Source organism: Equus przewalskii, chromosome 9, assembly GCF_037783145.1.
Source record: "Equus przewalskii isolate Varuska chromosome 9, EquPr2, whole genome shotgun sequence".
NCBI lineage: Eukaryota > Metazoa > Chordata > Mammalia > Perissodactyla > Equidae > Equus > Equus przewalskii.
Window position 1 is genome coordinate 10,079,083 of NC_091839.1, and position 17,727 is coordinate 10,096,809.

Here is a 17,727-nt window from a genome sequence, read left to right on the forward strand (position 1 = left end):
TGTTTCTTCACCTGGGTGATGGCTACACAGGTGTGCCCGCTTTATCATAATTCATTAACCGGAAGGTTTATTTTTCACATACTTTTCTGTATGTGTCCTATTTCACAATCGAAAAGGTTTCAATAATTTAAAAATCATTTTGAAAGGCAGGTTCTTCATAGCCTTATCTTGCAAACCGGGCAGACTGGATGTCCTGGGTATAATAACGATTGGAAGGGGTGTGTCAGACACCTGCCCCGTGCTAGGAGTTGCTCTGAGTGGCCTATATCTACGACCTTAGTTAATCCTGACGACAACCCTGTGAGACAGTTACTATTACTTCCCCCATTTAACAGATGGGGAAACTGAGGCACAGTAACGTTCAATAACTTGCCTCAGCTGGTCAATGCTCGCGCTAGATCGAAACACAGGCCACCTGGCCCCAGAGAAGATGCTCTGTCCACCCCTCCGAGGTCTTCTCTCCAAGGAATGAAATAAGAAATAGAGGAGTGGAAGGAGATTTCTCAAAACACAAGGGGATCTAAAAAGAGAAACTAGAAATAGTTCGATGGCTGTCCTGGGGGGAGGGGAGGGGCCCTAAGTGAGCTGTGAGCCCTCAGGCACCACATCAGGGGCCAACAGGTCCAGTCCCACTGGGGCTTCTTCACCCGAGTTGGTGGATGGACTTCAGAGGCTGCACGAACTTGGGTGGGAAATCAATGACCTCTTTGATTTCACTCAGCAGTCCTCAAAACATGGTTCGGGAACCCCTGCGAGTCCCCAAGACCTTTCTCAGGGGGTTAAGGAGGTCAAAACTATTTTCATAACAATACTAAGCTGTGTTTGTCCTTTTCACTTTCCCAGGTCTACCTGCCAGGGGATGGCGTCATCGCCCTGACAGCTCGTGGAACGTACGCGTGTGTATTCTTGCATTGTCAAAGCTTTCCAGCTTTATTTCCTTACATGATAGATATTAATAGATATAACCCACATGTACAAAAGCTCTTTGGGGTCCTGAATAATTTTTAAGATGGTAAAGTTTAAGAATTGCTTCTATAATTGAAATTCGGCGTGTCCTTTGGCCATGATGCAGGGGGGGCAACAGACCACAGGACCGTGAGCAGGTTTCCAGCTTTGCCAGGAGAAATCGCAGATGTTTTCAGATCCCACAGCGGTCCTTGTGGACTCTCAAACCTCTGCTATCCGTTCACCCCGACTTCTCAGTTACTGTAATTTTTGGACCTGCCACTAGATCAAATGGCTGGAGTTTAATGCATTAATAAAGAAGCACATATATTACCATATCACATATTTGTTTTTAAAATATTTGTATACAAACTTCCAGTTACAAAATTACTGAGTCACAGGGATGTAATGTACAGCATAGGGAAAATAGTCTCTATACTGTAATAACTTCGTATGGTGACAGATGGTAACCGGCGACATTGTGGCGATCATTTTGTAATGTACATAAATATCAAATCACTATGATGCACACCTGAAACTAATAGGATGTCGTATGTCAATTATCCTTCAAAACGAAAAATATCTGTGGGGCCAGCCCAGTGGCATAGTGGTTAAGTTCAGCGCACTCCACTTTGGCAGCCTGGGTTCGCAGGTTCAGATCCCAGGCGTGGACATACACCACTGGCAGCCACACTGAGGCTGCGACCCACATACAAAATGGAGGAAGACCGGCACAGACGGTAGCTCAGGGCTAGTCTTCCTCAAGCAAAAAAAGAGGAAGATTGGCAACAGATGTTAGCTCAGGGCCAAACTTTCTCACACACACACACACAAATTTGTATATCTATAATTCAATAGCATTGGTTCTTTCTTAATCCTGTGTATTTATTTTACGCATGTTAAAATAGGATTTTGAGATGGGCTTCACCAGCCTCCCATAGGTCTCTTTAACATAAAAACGGTTAAGAACCTCAGATTCTGGAAGATCACCAGAAAAACTAAAACTAAGGAGACTTTACAATCGATGCGGGTGGGTGAGGGTGGGGCAGTCTGGAAGGCGTTTGAGTCTGGCTAAGAGCATTGCTTTCTATTACATTTTAAGCTGTGACAGAGACTCGGGAATGTGGGGAAAAGTCCAAACACTGCAAGACCCCTCTTGAACCCCCTCACTCTCAGGATCCGTCTCTGAATCGGTGTCCCGAGCCTGCAGACACCACTGTCCTTCGAATTTACAAAGCCAAGCCAGTGAGTCACTTTCTTTGCAGACAGGAAGGGGGGACAACTGAAAATCTGGACCTGCAGACTTTTCCTGCTGCTCCGGGAAGCCCCCAGCACATTTTGTGGCAAGCCACTCACCACCTTCAAACAGCTCATGAGGGTTCCAGGGGAACTTCTCACTTGCTCCCACCTAGATCCCAGGGCCATTTCTGGAGCTCGGGCATTAATAACAAACAAAATAACAGCTGATACGTACCCAGCCCTCACTCTGGCCAGGCTGTGTTCTCAGCACGACATTTCCTGCATCAACTTGTTTAATCCTCACAACGGCCCATAGGTTCGTGCTATTACCACCTTCTTTTGGCAGGTGAAAAAACCGAGGCCCAGCGAGGTCGAGTGACCCGCCTAGGGCGCACAGCTCAGAAGCGGCACTGGCAGCCGTGGATTTTGATTTTGTTTACAGCGTGCCCGGGAGTCAGGGGAGGACGCAGTGGGCTAAGCTTGGAGACAGAGGAAGGCGGAAGGACTTGCGAGGCAGATGCAGCCGGCTTGGCGGGAAGAGACGGGGGATTCCCCGGGTCGCGGGCGCTGGCGCCAGCACACCTGGGTACCGCGGGATCCCTGGGGGCTGGCGTCCGTGGCCTGGGGGCTTCGCAGCTGCGGGGTGGGGCGCCTGGGGGACGAGCGCAGACTCACCTGTCCAGGCGCTCACCTGGTGGCCAGCTTGGAGATGGCGGCGGCGGCGGCGCACCGACCTTCCTGGGTCCCCCTGCTCAGGCTCCGCCCTGGGGGGGGGGGGGTGGGGAGGGGAGCGAGTGGGGCGGCCAAGACCGGCCGGACCTGTGGGACCCGGGGCCCCGGCTGTCTGGGGAGCCCGTCACCTGGAGAAGGCAGGCTCTTCCGGGGCTGGGACGGCTGTGGGCGGCGGGATGCCTGGCACCTGCAAGCTCATAAATACCGCCGCCGCAGCGGTGGCCGGAGACGCGCGCGGGCAGGTGGCGCCCCCGAGGGTGAGCCGGGGACCGGGAGGGCGCCCCCCGCCCCAGCTCCCGACCTCCGGGCTGACGATCCCGGCCCGGCTCTGCCCCCGGCAGGTCCTCGGGGAGCTGGAGCGGGCGGGAAGGGCCAGGGAGAAAGGGAATGGTATGCAGGTGCAGGGCTGGGGGAGACAGGTGGAGATAGGGGCGGGGTTGGAGTTACTAAAGGCAGGATGGGATCCTGGGGAGGGGACGGGAGGCGGGGGGAGGCGACGGGGAGAGAGGGCTTCTCCAGGTAGGATGGAATTCTGGGGACTGGAGTCACTAAGACCAAATGGAAATCTGGAGGATGGAGTACAGTGATGAGGTCTCTGAGGGCAGAATGGAATGCTGGGGATCTAGGGAAAAAGGCAGAAGAAACGGGGGTTACTAAGAGCAGAATGGAATGCTGGGGACGGGGTTACCAAAGGCAACTTTGTACACGGAGCCGCCCCCGCCAACTCCCCCCTCCCCACTCCCAAACCTGTTTCACTGCGAGTGAGCATCGTTAAGAGCAAGGACTCTGGAGTTGGGACCCCTGGGTACCAATCCTGGCTCCATCACATGCCAGCTGTGCGGCTGAATCACTGGGTTGCTCATTTTCCTCATGGGTGATTTGGGGTGATGATCACAGCGGCCACCGCACACAGGAATGCTGGGAGGCTCCTGTGAATTCATCTCTGCAGAGCGCTGAGCGCCCAGTGAGCCTCAGACGGCATCTGCCGCTCCGTGGTGATCGTCAGATTTTTCTCTCCAGCATCCGCATAACCAGCCCCTCGAAGACCTCCCTGCTATCCCGCCTCGTGGCACTGCCTGATCCCCCTGCATTCCCCATCCTCCCAGCTGCTCCTGCTGCTCCTGCTGCTCCTGAGGGAATCTGACCTTCTCCGGACCCCTCCCCTTCCCCTCTCTGCCCCCGCCATCCCCTTACCATGCGCATCCTTCGTCCCTGCTGGTCCTGCTGCTGTCTGCTCCTCTTCTGCTCCCTGGGAATCCAGGGTACCCCGAAGGCTCCCAGCGCTGCCCCCGAGCAAGTCCACCTGTCCTACCTAGGTAAGTGTCTGTGACCCCTGCTGGGCTGTTTCCCAGCGAGGCCCAGTTGGCCAGGGTCTCAGGAATCCGCCCCCCACCCCCCATGGCCGTGGGGCCCTAGGCCGGTGCCTTGTTCTTCCTGAGCCTCAGCTGGCCACCTCTGTTAAATGGGGATGATAGGCAGCGGTGCGTCTGGCTGTGTGGGAAATGATTCCGGTGCCCAGCCCATCGTAAGCACTCTCCAGAGGGGGCTGCTGTTGCCCTTGCTCATGTGTCGCTGCTCATTGTAGCCCCACAAGGCGGCCTCCTGATCCTGGATCAAGAAGGCGTGGTGCACTGCGGGGGTAAGACCTCAGACTCTGGACCCCCTGCACCCAGGCTTCCTGGGCTTGAATCCCTGCTTTGCTACTTCCCTGCTGTGTGACCTTGGGCAAGTGGCTTAACCTCTCTGGCCCCATCCTCCTCGTCTGGACAATGGGGTAATGTTAGTGTGACCTGCTGAGGAGTAAATGAGACATTACCCGTGAAGTGGCAAAACGGAGCTTGGTGTGTAGCAGTTGGTTCTAACACGTTTTTTTGTCTCGGGACCCTTTTGTGCTGCGGAAAATTATCGAGAGCCTCCACGGGCTTTGGTTTCTGTGAGTTCCATCCATCAATATTTGCCATGTTAGAAATTAAGACTGAGGCCTTTAAAAATACTGTCATTTAAAATGAACAATAAGGAACTCATTCTGTATTAAAGTAAATGACATTTTTCATGAAAAATAATTATACTTTACAGAAGAAAAGGAATTCAGTAAGAAGAGTGGCATGGATTTACATCTTTTTAAGTCTCTAATGTCTGGCTGAATAGGAGACAGCCGGCTTCTCAGCACATCTGCTCTGCTTCCATCTGTTTTGATTTGTTGCTTTGGATGATGTGTGTGAAGAAAGTTTGGTCTCACACAGACGTGTGGTTGAAACAAGGAGGAGGATTTTAATAGGAGTTTCAGGTAATTGTGGCCATTCCTTTTCCTTTCTTTTCTTTTTTGGTGAGGAAGATTGGCCCTGAGCCAGCCAGGTGTCATAGTGGTTAAGTTCCCACACTCTGCTTTGGGGACCTGGGGTTCTTATGTTAGGGTCCCTGGTGTGGACCTACACACTGCTCATCAAGCCATGCTGTGGTGGTGCCCCACATACAAAGTAGAGGAAGACTGGCACAGATGTTAGCTCAGGGCAAATCTTCCTCACCAAAAAAAAACAAAAAAACAAAAAACCCCACCAAAACCACCTCTTGGTGCTGCTGTGAAAATCCATTGTGTCACAGCTGCCCCTTGTTTGGCCTACACAGTAATATTCACAAATATGCTCTTACTAAGTGTTTCAGATGGATGACCCACTTAAACCATATTGGACCCTCAGCTGTCGGCACTATTGTTCCTCCCATTTTATGAAAAGAGTAAACTGAGGCCCCTAGCGAAGAAGAGTCTGACCCCAGGTCCCACAGTCTGGAATCTGAACCCAGGCAGGCTGGCTCAAGAGCCCATGATATTTGTTTTCAAAACGTTAAATTTTGTCCTAATTTTAGATTTAACAGAAAATTTGCAAAAATATGACAAAATTCTCACGTCCCCCCTCCCCCCATTTCCCCTCGTGTTAGCATCTTATGTGACCCTGGTCCAAGTACTGAAACAAGGAGATTAACATTGGTGCAACGCTCTGAGCCAACCTACAGACTTCACCTGAATTGCACCAGTTTTCCATAATGTCCTTTTTCTCTTCCAGGATCCAGTCTTGCGTTTACTGCTCGTGTCTCCTCCGTCTCCTCCAATCGGCCAGGTTCTCAGGCTTTCCTTCTCTTTCATGATCTTGACATTTTTGAGGACTGAATGGTTATTTCGTAGGCTATCCCTCCTTTTGGGTTTGTCTGACTTTTTCTCATGATTGGAATTAAGTTACGTATTTTTCCGGCCAGACTGTCGCAGATGCGCTGTTGTGTCCTCCTCAGTGCGTGGTATGGAGGTTCCGATGCTGACGTGGCTTGTTGCTGTTACTGGTGATGTTGACCTTCGTTGCTTGGTTCAAACGGTGCCTCCTGGGTTTCCCCACTGTAAAGTCATTATTCTTTCCTTTGCAGTTAGTAAATACCTTGGGGGAGACTCCTTGAGACTATGCAAATCATGTTTCTCCTGAAACTTTTGCCCACTAATTTTAGCATCCATTGGTGGATCTCGTCTGCAACAATTATTAGCGTGGTGTTTGCCTAATTGTGATTTTGTAAGTTTGTAATTCCCTCTCTCCGTCTGATCGAAAATTTTACTGTAAGGAAGGGCTGTCCCTCCCCCTTCCATTTGTTTATTTGTTCAATTATTTATTTATATCGCTACGGACTCACGGATATTTCTTTTATTCCATGGGTTAAAATCCGATACAATTGTTATGTATTTTATGGCTCAAATCATCCCAGATTTGATCTTTTGGAATTCATTCAGACTGGCTTCTTGTTGTTCCAACAAACCCCTATCCTTTTTTTGAGCACTTCTGCACTTTCTGGCACCACAAATTACCCCAGGCTCCTCTTGTGTATCTCCTGCCCCGTGTCTGGAATCAACCACTCCTCCCGGGAGCCCTGTTTCCTTTCACAGGAGAATGGGTGTTTAGACAACAAGATCTGACCTCTAGCTGCGCTCATGGCTACTGAGGTGTCATTGCTTCTAGGTCTGCTCACAACCAGAGCTTAGCAATATGCGTGTGTGTGTTGACACACATATGCACACATCTCTATTTCTGCGTCTGCGTGCATACATATGAAATACCACGAGGTCATAATGATAGCTCCAATTTCAGTCCAACAGCAAGGGTTTATTTTGACCTTCTTCTTTCCTTATTTGTAGCTTCTTTCTCCAACATTGAGAAACCTAGCTCGCACGGTCTACAATGTACTTACTTATTTGTTCAGTGCTCGCAGAGGCATAAAGCAGTGTCGGAACTGTCTGTGGTCTCCCTGCAAGGGACACTTTCTAGAGATGGTATTCCTGTACAGCCATGCTGAGTCGAGATTCGGCTTCCCCTGTGGTTACTTTTCTTCCTCACCCCTTCAGTGTGTTACATTATTCATCTTTTGATACAGTGACATTCATTTGTTAGTGTTTCTATTCCACAGTGGCTTCTCCCATGTCCTGGGTGGTTTTGCTTGTTAGTTTATTTTTGGGGGTGTGTGAAGGAAATATGAAATACGACCATAGTTCTAAGAGTCAGATTTATACAGAAAAGACTCAGAGCGGTGCTCTCCCTCCTAATTCCTGCTGCTCCATCCCCATTCCCTCTTTTCTACTCCTTTCCCGTCCACAGCATGTCAGTAATCCATCTCTTTAGTTTCTGGTGTATCCTGCTTGCGTTTCTTTTGTGCGAATGAGTGATGCCGGGGTATTTTCTTATATCCTCTTAATGAAGAGCAGCTGACTCTGGATACTCTTGTGTCCTTGCCTTTTCTATTTACCTGTACGTCCCGGACATCGTTCTCTACCAGTTCCTAGAGCTTGTCCTCTTTCTTTGTCACAGCTGTATGGTGCTCCATTGTACGGATGCTATATAACTTACTCGGTCACTCTCCTATGCATTTCGATTGTTTTCGATATTTTGCAGTTACAAACAGCGCTGCAACGGGTAACTGTGTGCCCCTGCATCCTCACGCTGCTGGAGGAAGCAGTCATGCTCTTCACATTACACAAGCCCACGTGGGATTTTTAAAACTTTGATTTTGTTGCTCACATTTACAAATTTGGAGCTATTGCTTAAAAGTCTGGATTTGTATATCTATATGTGCTCCTGGGACATAAAAACCATGGTGGAAAATGTTACCTTAGAAATTGACAGATTTGGTGGCACTGGGCCCGCCTCCTGCATGGCAGCTGTCACGGGGGCTGAGTGCTGGCTGTCCTGTTTAGATAGGGCGGGGTCTGCCGTTTGCACACACTCCACAACTTCTTGCTGCCTTACTCCTTACAGCCGGCCCTTGTCCCCGTTTATATGCCCTAGCTGGCCTCTGGACACCTGAGTTTACAACCCATAAACAGTATGCCTGTAAAATGTTCGGCACAGGGCCTGTGCACGGTAAATCATGAATTCATAATAATACTCATTCACTCATATAACCTTCACTGTACTAGGCGCTGTCTCAAGTAGTTTATTCATCTAAGCCTCATAAGAACCCCATGGGGTAGATATTATTACTCCGTTTTACAGATGAGGAAACTGAGGCTCAGAGAGGTGAAGCAACTTGCCCAAGGAAAGCACAGCTTGGAAATGGCAGAGCTGGGTTGAACTTGGGAAGCTCCAGAACCTGCATCCTTAGCTCCCCCATGTTCAAGAGCCCCTCCCTGTCCCTACACATCCCTCCCTGCCCTGCCCAGCCCTCACTGCCCGGCCCCCTGTGTTCCTGTCTCCCCAGATGAGCCGGGCTCCATGACTGTCACCTGGACCACATGGGTCCCCACGCCCTCTGAAGTGCAGTTCGGGCTGCAGCCCTCGGGGCCCCTGCCCCTCCGGGCCCAGGGCACCTTCAGCCCCTTTGTGGACGGGGGCATTCTCCGGCGGAAGCTCTACATACACCGAGTGACGCTGCGGGGGCTGCTGCCCGGGGTCCAGTATGGTGAGCAGGGTCCGGGGCTGAGGTGGTGTCAAGGGGGGAGCGGGAAGAGGAGCAGCATATGGGCAGGAAGCTCCCACCTGCAGGTGGCTCAGGCTGGGCTGGTAAGGCCTCTGCTTATCTGCAAGCCTATTGTAGGAGACCCCGGGAGGAGAACGGAAGGCACTGGGGCCCAGGGGCGAGGTGGACAGAGGGAGCATGGGTCAGACCCACTCGATTCCCACCTCCTCCCCCAGCCCACTGAAGATGGACGAGAGTGGAGGAGACATCCTGAGGGGCCCCCAGCCGACCACAGCCGTTTCCTTCTCCCTCAGTTTACCGCTGTGGCAGCGCTCAGGGCTGGAGCCGTCGGTTCCGCTTCAGGGCCCTAAAGAATGGGCCTCACTGGAGCCCCCGTCTGGCTGTGTATGGGGACCTGGGGGCTGACAACCCGAAGGCCCTACCCCGTCTGCGCAGGGACACCCAGCAGGGCATGTACGATGCTGTTCTCCATGTGGGTGAGGCATCGGCAAGGGTGCGCCTGGAGGGATGAGAGGGGGCTGGGGGGCGGCAACACTAAGACCGTGGAGGGGATGGGGCTGGGGCTGGCGTGGTTCTGGAGGGACGGGGGCTGAGACTGGCCGTGGAGACGGTGTCTGTGGTTCACCAGCCCGCTCTGGTTAAAATCCTAACTGCGACCCCTGGAGCGATGGGCGTGGGCTTTCTATATGATTATTATCGGAGCTAAGACTAGTTCTGAATTCACAAGACTGCTATGATGACCTGCAGGTTGACATTGCCTGGCACGCCGTCCGTGCTCCCCAAGTGTCAGTTGGTATCATGACTGTCACGGTCTGAGTGCACAGGGAGCCAGAGGGGGCTGGGGATTAAGCTGACTCTGGAATCAGACTCCCAGAGTTTGAGTCCTAGATCTTCACTGATGGGCTCTGTGACCTTGAGCAAGCACTCACCCTCTCTGAGCTTCAGTTTCCCCATCTGAAATGGAGACAGTAATCGCATCCAGCTCAGAAGGGTGTTTTAAAGATTCAGGTGGTCAAGCACAGAGAGCATTTGGAACTGTGCCTGGTACAAAACCAGTACCAGACCCCAGACCAGTCAGTCTTAACGTGGTCCTGCTCTGGGAGGGGACAAGGTGGAAGGGGAGGTGGGGGCTGGTGTGAGGAGAGCACAGGAGCCCAGCATGGTCCTGCAGGGGTCTCGGGGACCAGAGGTTCAGTAGACCGTTCCAAGTGCACACGTGGTGGATGTGAGGTAGGGATCAGAGAACCGGGACAGATCAGGAGCTGGGGCTGGCACAGCGCACACCTGAGCCACCGGGTCTCTCAAATCTGGTGAGAGCAGAGCCGGGTCCGGGTCCTCACTGTCTCCCTGCCCCCTGCCCCCCAGGAGACTTTGCCTACAACATGGATCAGGACAACGCCCGCATCGGGGACAAGTTCATGCGGCTCATCGAACCCGTGGCCGCCAGCCTGCCATATATGACGTGCCCCGGGAATCACGAGGAACGCTAGTGAGGGCCGAGGGCTTCAGGGTGGGCGGGAGCCGGGCCCGTGAGGACAGACGTGTCCTGCTCAGTGTCCTGCCTTACTCCCTCATGCTGCAGCAGCTCATGCATGACAGTGAGAGGAGGGAGGGGAGGGGAGGGCCGGGAGTTGGACTCTGCCAGGCAGTGGGGAGGCGGGGGTGGGACCCAGGCACCCAGACCCTCCCCTGACCTTTTCCTTCCTTTTATCCAGCAACTTCTCTAACTACAAGGCTCGCTTCAATATGCCGGGGGACAGTGAAGGCCTGTGGTACAGGTAATCTGGGGGACCTGGAGGCCCGGCCTCCCTCCCCTGAAGGATGGGAGATGCAGAGGAGACCTCATCTCTGACCCCTGCCCTTTGACCCCTCCAGCTGGGATCTGGGCCCCGCCCACATCATCTCCTTCTCCACCGAGGTCTATTTCTTCCTCCATTACGGCCGCCACCTGGTAGAAAGACAGTTTCACTGGCTGGAGAGCGACCTCCAGGTAACCGGGGTGGAGGGCCCCTTCCGTCTCTTGGACCCGCCTCCCCTCCCCCTCCCTCCACCCTGCCCCTCACTCTGGGCCCTCCTCTCTAGAAGGCCAACCAGAACCGGGCCGCCCGGCCGTGGATCATCACCATGGGCCACCGGCCGATGTACTGCTCCAACGCTGATTTGGATGACTGCACGTGGCACGAGAGCAAGGTGAGGACCCCGGCCCTGGGCGGGGGGGCGGGGTGCTGACAGCCACGTGAGGGGCCGGCCCGAGTCACCCCGCCCCCCCTTGCTCGCCCTGCCCAGGTTCGCAAGGGCCTCCGCGGCCGGTTCTACGGGCTGGAGGATCTTTTCTACAAATACGGTGAGTGGCCCGGGGGGCACGCCCCAGCCCCAGGTCCACCCCCATCTCTCCTGGATTCAGGGGCCTGACCCCCACTTGCTCTGTCTCAGGGGTCGACCTGCAGCTGTGGGCTCACGAGCACTCGTACGAGCGGCTGTGGCCGATTTACAACTACCAGGTGAGGCTCGGGGCGGGCGGGTGTCCGTGGACCCCCGGTCAGAACTGAGGGCGTGGCCTGGTGTGACGCCCCCCCCTTGCCCTTGTCCCTTCTCCAGGTATTTAACGGGAGCCAAGAGAAGCCCTACACCAACCCTCGAGGCCCCGTCCACATCATCACAGGATCTGCGGTGAGCAGGGCGGGAAGGGGCCTCCAGCTTCTCTCCTCTTGCTATTTACTGGGGCTGAACTGGTACCAGCCTGGGAGCCGCCTGCCTTAGACAGTTGCTCCCCCTGACTCTCGACCCTAAAGCTTAGGTCCCCTAGTAATGAGCCCCTTGTACAGATGCAGAAACAGAGTCTCAGACCGTGAGATACTCGTTCAGAATCTCAGGTTTGACATGTGGCAGGGGTCGGGGGCTTGCCCAGGTCCCCGGGATGGGTCTGGGTCAGACGGCTGATGATGACACTGGCAACTGAACTCCAGCCTTTATTGACGCGCCACCAGCCTTCTCGCTAAGGACCGCTCTCTGCTCGGGTTCCGGCATCGTGTTGAGTTTTGTTTCTGCTCGATCCCCTCTGACCCGTGGCACCTCCTCAGTCTCTCCTTGTCCTTCCTCCTTCAGACTTTTGAAGACTCCAGGCCAACTGCTTTACAGAATACCCCTCAATCTGGGTTTGCCTCGAGTTTTCCCACGCTGACCTTTGGGTTATGCATTTGGGACAAGACAATTGCTGCAGTGGTGTCCCTCTCGGGCCGCCCTACTCAGGGCATCAGGGGTGCGTGACATCTCTGGATGTTTCTCTGAATTACCTATTACAGAGGTGTCTGCTGGGTTCCTCCGACACAATTATCATATTTCTCTATCTAGTTGATAAATATCTTGGGGGAGATACTTTTCGATCATGCAAATGTCCTATTTCCCCTCAAGCTTCTGCCTGCTCATTTTTGATTCTGCAGCGGGTCTTGCCCGCGACAGTGGTGACTGTGGGGCTGGAATGGGGGCTTTCTATTTCCCTCGTTCCTCCTAGATTTACTCATTAGAATCGTCCTGCGCGGGGGGGGTGGGATCGTCCCTTCTGCCCCATTTATTTGGTTAGTTAGTTGTTGATTTATACCAGGATGGCCGCATGGGCAGCGATTTTGTTCTCTGGGCTGTAATCCAGTACTGTTGTTTATGTGGCCTCTCAGATTGCTGCGGCTTTGGCCCTTGCATCCCTTCGATGTGTCCCTGTCATTTTGTGAGCGCCTCACTTTTCGGGGCGCCATGAGGCGCTCCGGGATCACCCTGTTGTGCTCCCTGCTGCGGCCTTGGCTTCAGTCACTTCTGCAAGGAGAGCGGGCTTCCGCTGGGACGGCTCCGGGGGCATTTGAGAACGTTGTCTGCGTACACAAACGAGGAATTGGCTCCAGAGAGCTGTGTTACTGTATCATCCACTTTTAAAAAAGAACTCGGATCGTCCTTCTGACCCTAGCAATTCTCAACTTTGGTGCCTGTTAGAATCACCTGGGGAGGTTTTAAAACTCCAACGCCTGGGCTCTCCCCGGAACACACCCCAGAATCTCTGAGGGCTGGGCCCTGGCATTGCGTGCCCTTGTGAAGCCACCACCCACGGCAGGAAATAGACTGTCGTCAGTACCAGATGGCTCCTCAGGCCCATAGCGGATGGCTAGTCTGAACTTCTTCAGCACAGATTTGTTTTTTTTTTTCTTTTCTCTCTCTCTCTCTTTTTTTTTTTTTTGGTGAGGAAGACTGGCCCTGAGCTAACATCTGTGCCAGTCTTCCTCTATTTTGTGTGTGGGTTACCACCACAGCATGGCTGTGCCTGGGATCTGAACTTGCGGACCTTGGGCTGCCGAAGCAGAGTGCACGAACTTAACCACTACGCCAGTGGGCCAGGCCAGATTCAGGTTTTTTTCTTTAATTTTAAATTTTAAGATTATTTTAGACTTACGGAAAAGTTGCAAAAATCATGACAGTTTAAGAATCGAATTCAAGTAGTTAACACTGCCATCTAGTATTATCTAACCTGCAGGTTCATTCAGGTTCAGCCGGGTATCCCATTCGTGTCCTTTACATCGAAGCAAAGAACTTTTCCATCCCGGCCCAGGCTCGTCTCAGATCACACACTCTATTTCGAGGTCTTGTCTCTTCAGCTTCCTCAAATCAGAGACCTTTCCCCACTCTTTCTTCGTTTTTCATAAGCTTGAAAAATTGGGGGGGGGGGGGCTGTCCCGCGAAGGCGTTTTGTAGACTATCTCTCAGTTTGGGTTTGTCCGAGGTCTGCTCGTGATTAGGTTGAAGTTGCCCATCTTTGGTGAGAACACACAGAAGTGAGGCTGTGTTCTTCTCGATGCCTCCGACCAGCAGGCCCGCGGGCTCTCTGAACCCCTGTAACCCTCGGCTTCCCGTCGTATCATGTGGTGCGGGTCCGTCTCATTCCTGAGGATGTCCACGTTGGTCCCTTACAGGGTGGCGTCTGCCGGCCTCTCCATCCTGGGTTACTCCCTTCCCCTTTGAAGTAACAAGTGTCCCCTGGAGAGACACTTTGAGACTATGCAAGTGTCCTTCTCCTCGAACCTTCACCACGAGCTGTCCCATCCGTTGACGACTCTTGCTTCAGTCCATCATTACAGTGGCAGCTGCAAAATGCTGATTTCCCGGCTCCCTTGGCCTCTCTGCTTACGTCGCCTGGCTTTCTGCTGCCAGGATGAGCCCTCTCTCTCCTGCCAGGCGTGGGTGATTGTAAAAAGCTTTCTTGAAGGGTCCGCTGTGCAGCAGCATAGACACCCACCGGTGTCTTCTGTCCTGTGGATTGCTGTCTCTCTGTGTCTCCCTGCTTGCTGTATAGCGTGCTGCCTACGCTAGGATTGATTTACCCGACCCCACTGATGGGCATTCGGGGGGCTTCCAGCTCAGGGCTTTTACGGACAAGTCTGGTACAGCCGTGCCCTTTTCTAGAAGTCAAAGGCCCGGGGCACAGGAAGCTTGGTGGGGTCAAAACGCTGGATTATGAGTATTCTGGAGTTCAAGTCGTAACTGACTTTCTCTTCAGTGGAGGCGGCGGGTCCCGGCCTGGCGGGTCGCTTCTGCTCCCCCGTGGGTCCTGCCCCTGCCCCTGCTGGCCGTGTGTCTGAGTGACTCTCCCCGGCAGGGCTGTGAGGAGCGGCTCACCCCCTTCAGCCTCTTCCCCCGGCCCTGGAGCGCCTTGCGCGTGAAGGAGTACGGGTACACGCGCCTCCACATCCTCAACGGGACCCACACCCACCTCCAGCAGGTGTCCGACGACCAGGTCAGTGAGGGGCCCCGTCACCCGCCCGAGTCACCAGGCCCAGCGCATTCTGGTTACAAACATGGGCTCTGGAGCCAGAATCCTGGGTTCCGATCCTGCCTCTGCAGCTTACCAGCTGGATGACCTTGAGCAACTTACTCAACCTCTCTGAGCCACAGTTTTCCCATCTGTGAAATGGGGACGTTAATAGTTTCTACCTCACAGGATCAAATGGCAGTTGAATGACTTATTATATATAAAGCACTTAGAACAGTTTCTAAAACGTGGCAAATTTTATAGGTGTTTGGCAACATGAAGCAGAAGAAAAACGCAGGTGGTGGCAGATAGAAGGAAACAATATGATGTGTATGCGGTAGGGGTGGCTCGAGGTTCTGTGGACCCAAATAATCAAGGCTCACCTTCTTTATTTTGGCCTTTGGTAATTTTAAAATGATGACAGTAACTATGATTTACTGAGCATCTGTTGTGTCCCAGACCCTGGGCAAGATGCTTTATACTCAGTAGCTCTTTAATCCCCATGACAATCCCATGGGGCAGATTTTCTTTCCGTTTTACAGATGAGAGAACTGAGGCTCAGAGAGGGGAAGTAATTTTCCCAGGGTCACACAGGCGGAGGGTGGCAGAGCAGGGATCGGACCCTAAAGAACTGTGTTCTTTTTCTTATAAATAACCAGCATTAATGGAGTGGTGCATGCAGCAGGGGCAGGCTTGTGTGTGTACGATCTCCTTCAGTTCTTCCCGGTTTGCAGAACATGGAAGGCAGGCTCAGAGTCCCATCACGAGCTTAAGGCCACATGGAGAGTGACCTAGTCTTTGCCATGTGCTTGGCTCCCTTTTAAGCCCTTTCCAAATATCTCATTTAATTCCCACAATGTCTAGGATGTAGGTCCTATTACTATCATCCCCACTTTTCGGATGAGGAAAACTAAGGCTCAGAGAGGTCTAGCAATTTGCCCAAGGTTACACAGCACATCAGAGGCCGAGCTGGGATTTGAACCCAGGCCACCTAGCCCCAGAGTCTGGGTTTCCAGCCTTCCCTACCGCCTCTGTGTTTGTCCCTTGCAGGACGGGAAGATCGTGGATGACATCTGGGTGGTGAGACCTTTGCTTGGCCGGATGATGTACCTGTAGGGATGGGTGCAGCTCTCATCAGGAACCGTGGGCCTCGCCACCTTGGCTGGGGTAACCGGACACTGCTGGGGCCTGGGTGGCAAGTCGGGGCGGGCCTCGACTCCTCTGCCCTCCGCAGGCCCCATGTGGGGTGGAGGCAGCCCTGAAGGAGCTGTGTCCGGAGAGGCGAGGGTCCCGGCTGGCTGTGCCCGGAGGACAAGGTGCAGGCACAGTGACACCGGGCAGGTCTGGGGTGGCCCGGTGCCGCCCTCCCACGCGGTGCTCCTGGGCGGGATGCCCGTGGGGCCTCGGGAATAAAGAAGGTTCTGCCGTGGCTCCGTGGACTCCACACATCTGCTGGGGATGCTGCCGGCAGCCTCCCCTCCGGCTGCCGGGGCAGGGGCGTCACCAGCCGCGCGTCTCGGGTGGGCCCGGCCGTCACTACGCCGCTCTCCAGCAGATGGCATCGGTGACTTTCTCCTCCTAGGCCAGCCCCCAGTGCCACCCCAAGGCCTGGCTCCAGTGACCTAAGGAGTGCTAACCAGTGTCCCAGCTTTGTGCCTCAGTTTCCCAGCTCGGCACGGACTTATCCTGGAAGCGGGGAAGTGTTAACACTCCTGCCTCCCAGCTGGGGTGGCTGCCCGGCCTCAGGAGCTCCCAGACCTGCCGTTTTCTTCCCTTATCCCCTTCCTTTCCTCCTCCCAGCTCTCTCTCTGCCTTCCGCCTTTCATTGGCTCGAAGATTATTTATTGCGCACCTACTGTGTGCCAGGCCCTGTGCTCGGTACCGGGGAGACAGCCATGAACAAGACGGAGATCCCCGACCTTGTGGCGCTGACGTTCCAACCAGAGTATCAGAGAGCAACCACAATAAATCAATAAAATGTATAACAACGTAAATAGTGATCTGCGCGCAGAAACAGCAAGGAAGAGGGATGGAGAACCAGGGTGCAGCTGCTCTTTTCACGAGGATGGGCAGGGAGACCTCACGGAGAGGATGCCATTTGATCTGAGGGAGGAGCCACATGGGCCGAGGGGTCCAGGCAGAGGAACAGCCAGTGCAAAGGCCCTGAGACAGAAACACACCTGCCCAGTCAGATGCTGATGAGGAGGCCAGTGCAGCAGGAGCAGAGAGAGAGAGAGGCGGAGTGGGATGAGGGCAGAGAGGTGACGGGGGGTGGATGGTGTGGGACCTCGTGGGCCACAGGGAGGACTTGCCCTTCATCCTGAGTGACATGGAGCCCCAGGAGGGCTCTGAGCTGGTGGCGGCCATGACCTGACTCCTGGACTCCTAGGCAAAGGCTGGGGCTCTGGCCCCAGGGCTGAGGGCTCCCCAGGGGAAGCCCGTGAGGTCGCAGCTCTGAGGCTGGCCTCGCCTCTAGGCCCCCATCGTGCTGCACAGTTTCCGCTCCTCACGTCTGTTCCCACCCCCACCCCACCCAAGGCACACGGCTCCTTGCAGTTTCTTGAACACACCAGATTTCCCCCTGTAGGGCCTGTGCCCTCTCCCCCGTGCCCCCGGGCTGGCACCTCCTCGGCTTCGGGTCTCAGCCTTTCCTGCCGACCCCAGCTGAAATGACCCCAGCCGCCCTCCGTCTCATCCTCTGTCACTTCACTCCCAGCTCTCAGCCTCCTGCCATCCTCTCGGGATTGATTTGTTAACATGCTCATTGTCAGTGTGCCCCCTGGGCCGGCGTGAGGATGGAGACCAAGGCCGTCTTGTTCATCCACTGTCTGCCACCTCCATGGAGCCCTCCCAGACCCCTTCTGGCGCTGGGTTGGGGCCCAGGCTTCCCCCACATCCTCCCGGTGCCCCTTCTGGGCCGGCACCGTCTAGGGGCAGGACTGGCTCCCCCACTGGACCGACTATCAGCCCAGGAGGGCGGTGCCCAGACCTGGCTCCAGCCCGAGACGGATGCTTAATGACTACTTGTTGCACGTGCCAGGCTCTGGCCGGGCGACACCAGGGACAGCGAGGAATCAGCC

General features: G+C 54.2%; 1 protein-coding gene across 6 annotated transcripts; it reads left to right on the forward strand.

The window, feature by feature from the left end:
* The first annotated feature begins 2,548 nt into the window (after positions 1 to 2,548).
* ACP7 (acid phosphatase 7, tartrate resistant (putative)) lies at positions 2,549 to 16,641 on the forward strand. Of its 6 annotated transcripts, none has more exons than XR_011543759.1 (14): positions 2,632 to 2,770; positions 3,937 to 4,232; positions 8,641 to 8,841; positions 9,153 to 9,335; positions 10,225 to 10,348; positions 10,575 to 10,637; positions 10,735 to 10,849; positions 10,942 to 11,049; positions 11,146 to 11,203; positions 11,293 to 11,360; positions 11,458 to 11,529; positions 14,495 to 14,632; positions 15,698 to 15,814; positions 16,230 to 16,641. XR_011543759.1 is itself a non-coding variant. In XM_008542258.2 (13 exons), exons 2-13 carry the CDS (start codon positions 4,112 to 4,114, stop codon positions 15,761 to 15,763), a joined length of 1,317 nt encoding a protein of 438 aa, XP_008540480.2. In that variant the 5' UTR covers positions 2,549 to 2,770; positions 3,937 to 4,111; the 3' UTR covers positions 15,764 to 16,641. The 6 variants fall into 6 exon arrangements, 3 of the variants coding, with proteins under 3 accessions (XP_008540480.2, XP_070488858.1, XP_070488859.1); XR_011543758.1 differs by lacking the exon at positions 2,632 to 2,770 and adding an exon at positions 2,981 to 3,173; XM_008542258.2 differs by having other exon boundaries at positions 2,549 to 2,770; positions 15,698 to 16,641.
* Positions 16,642 to 17,727: the final 1,086 nt, after the last annotated feature.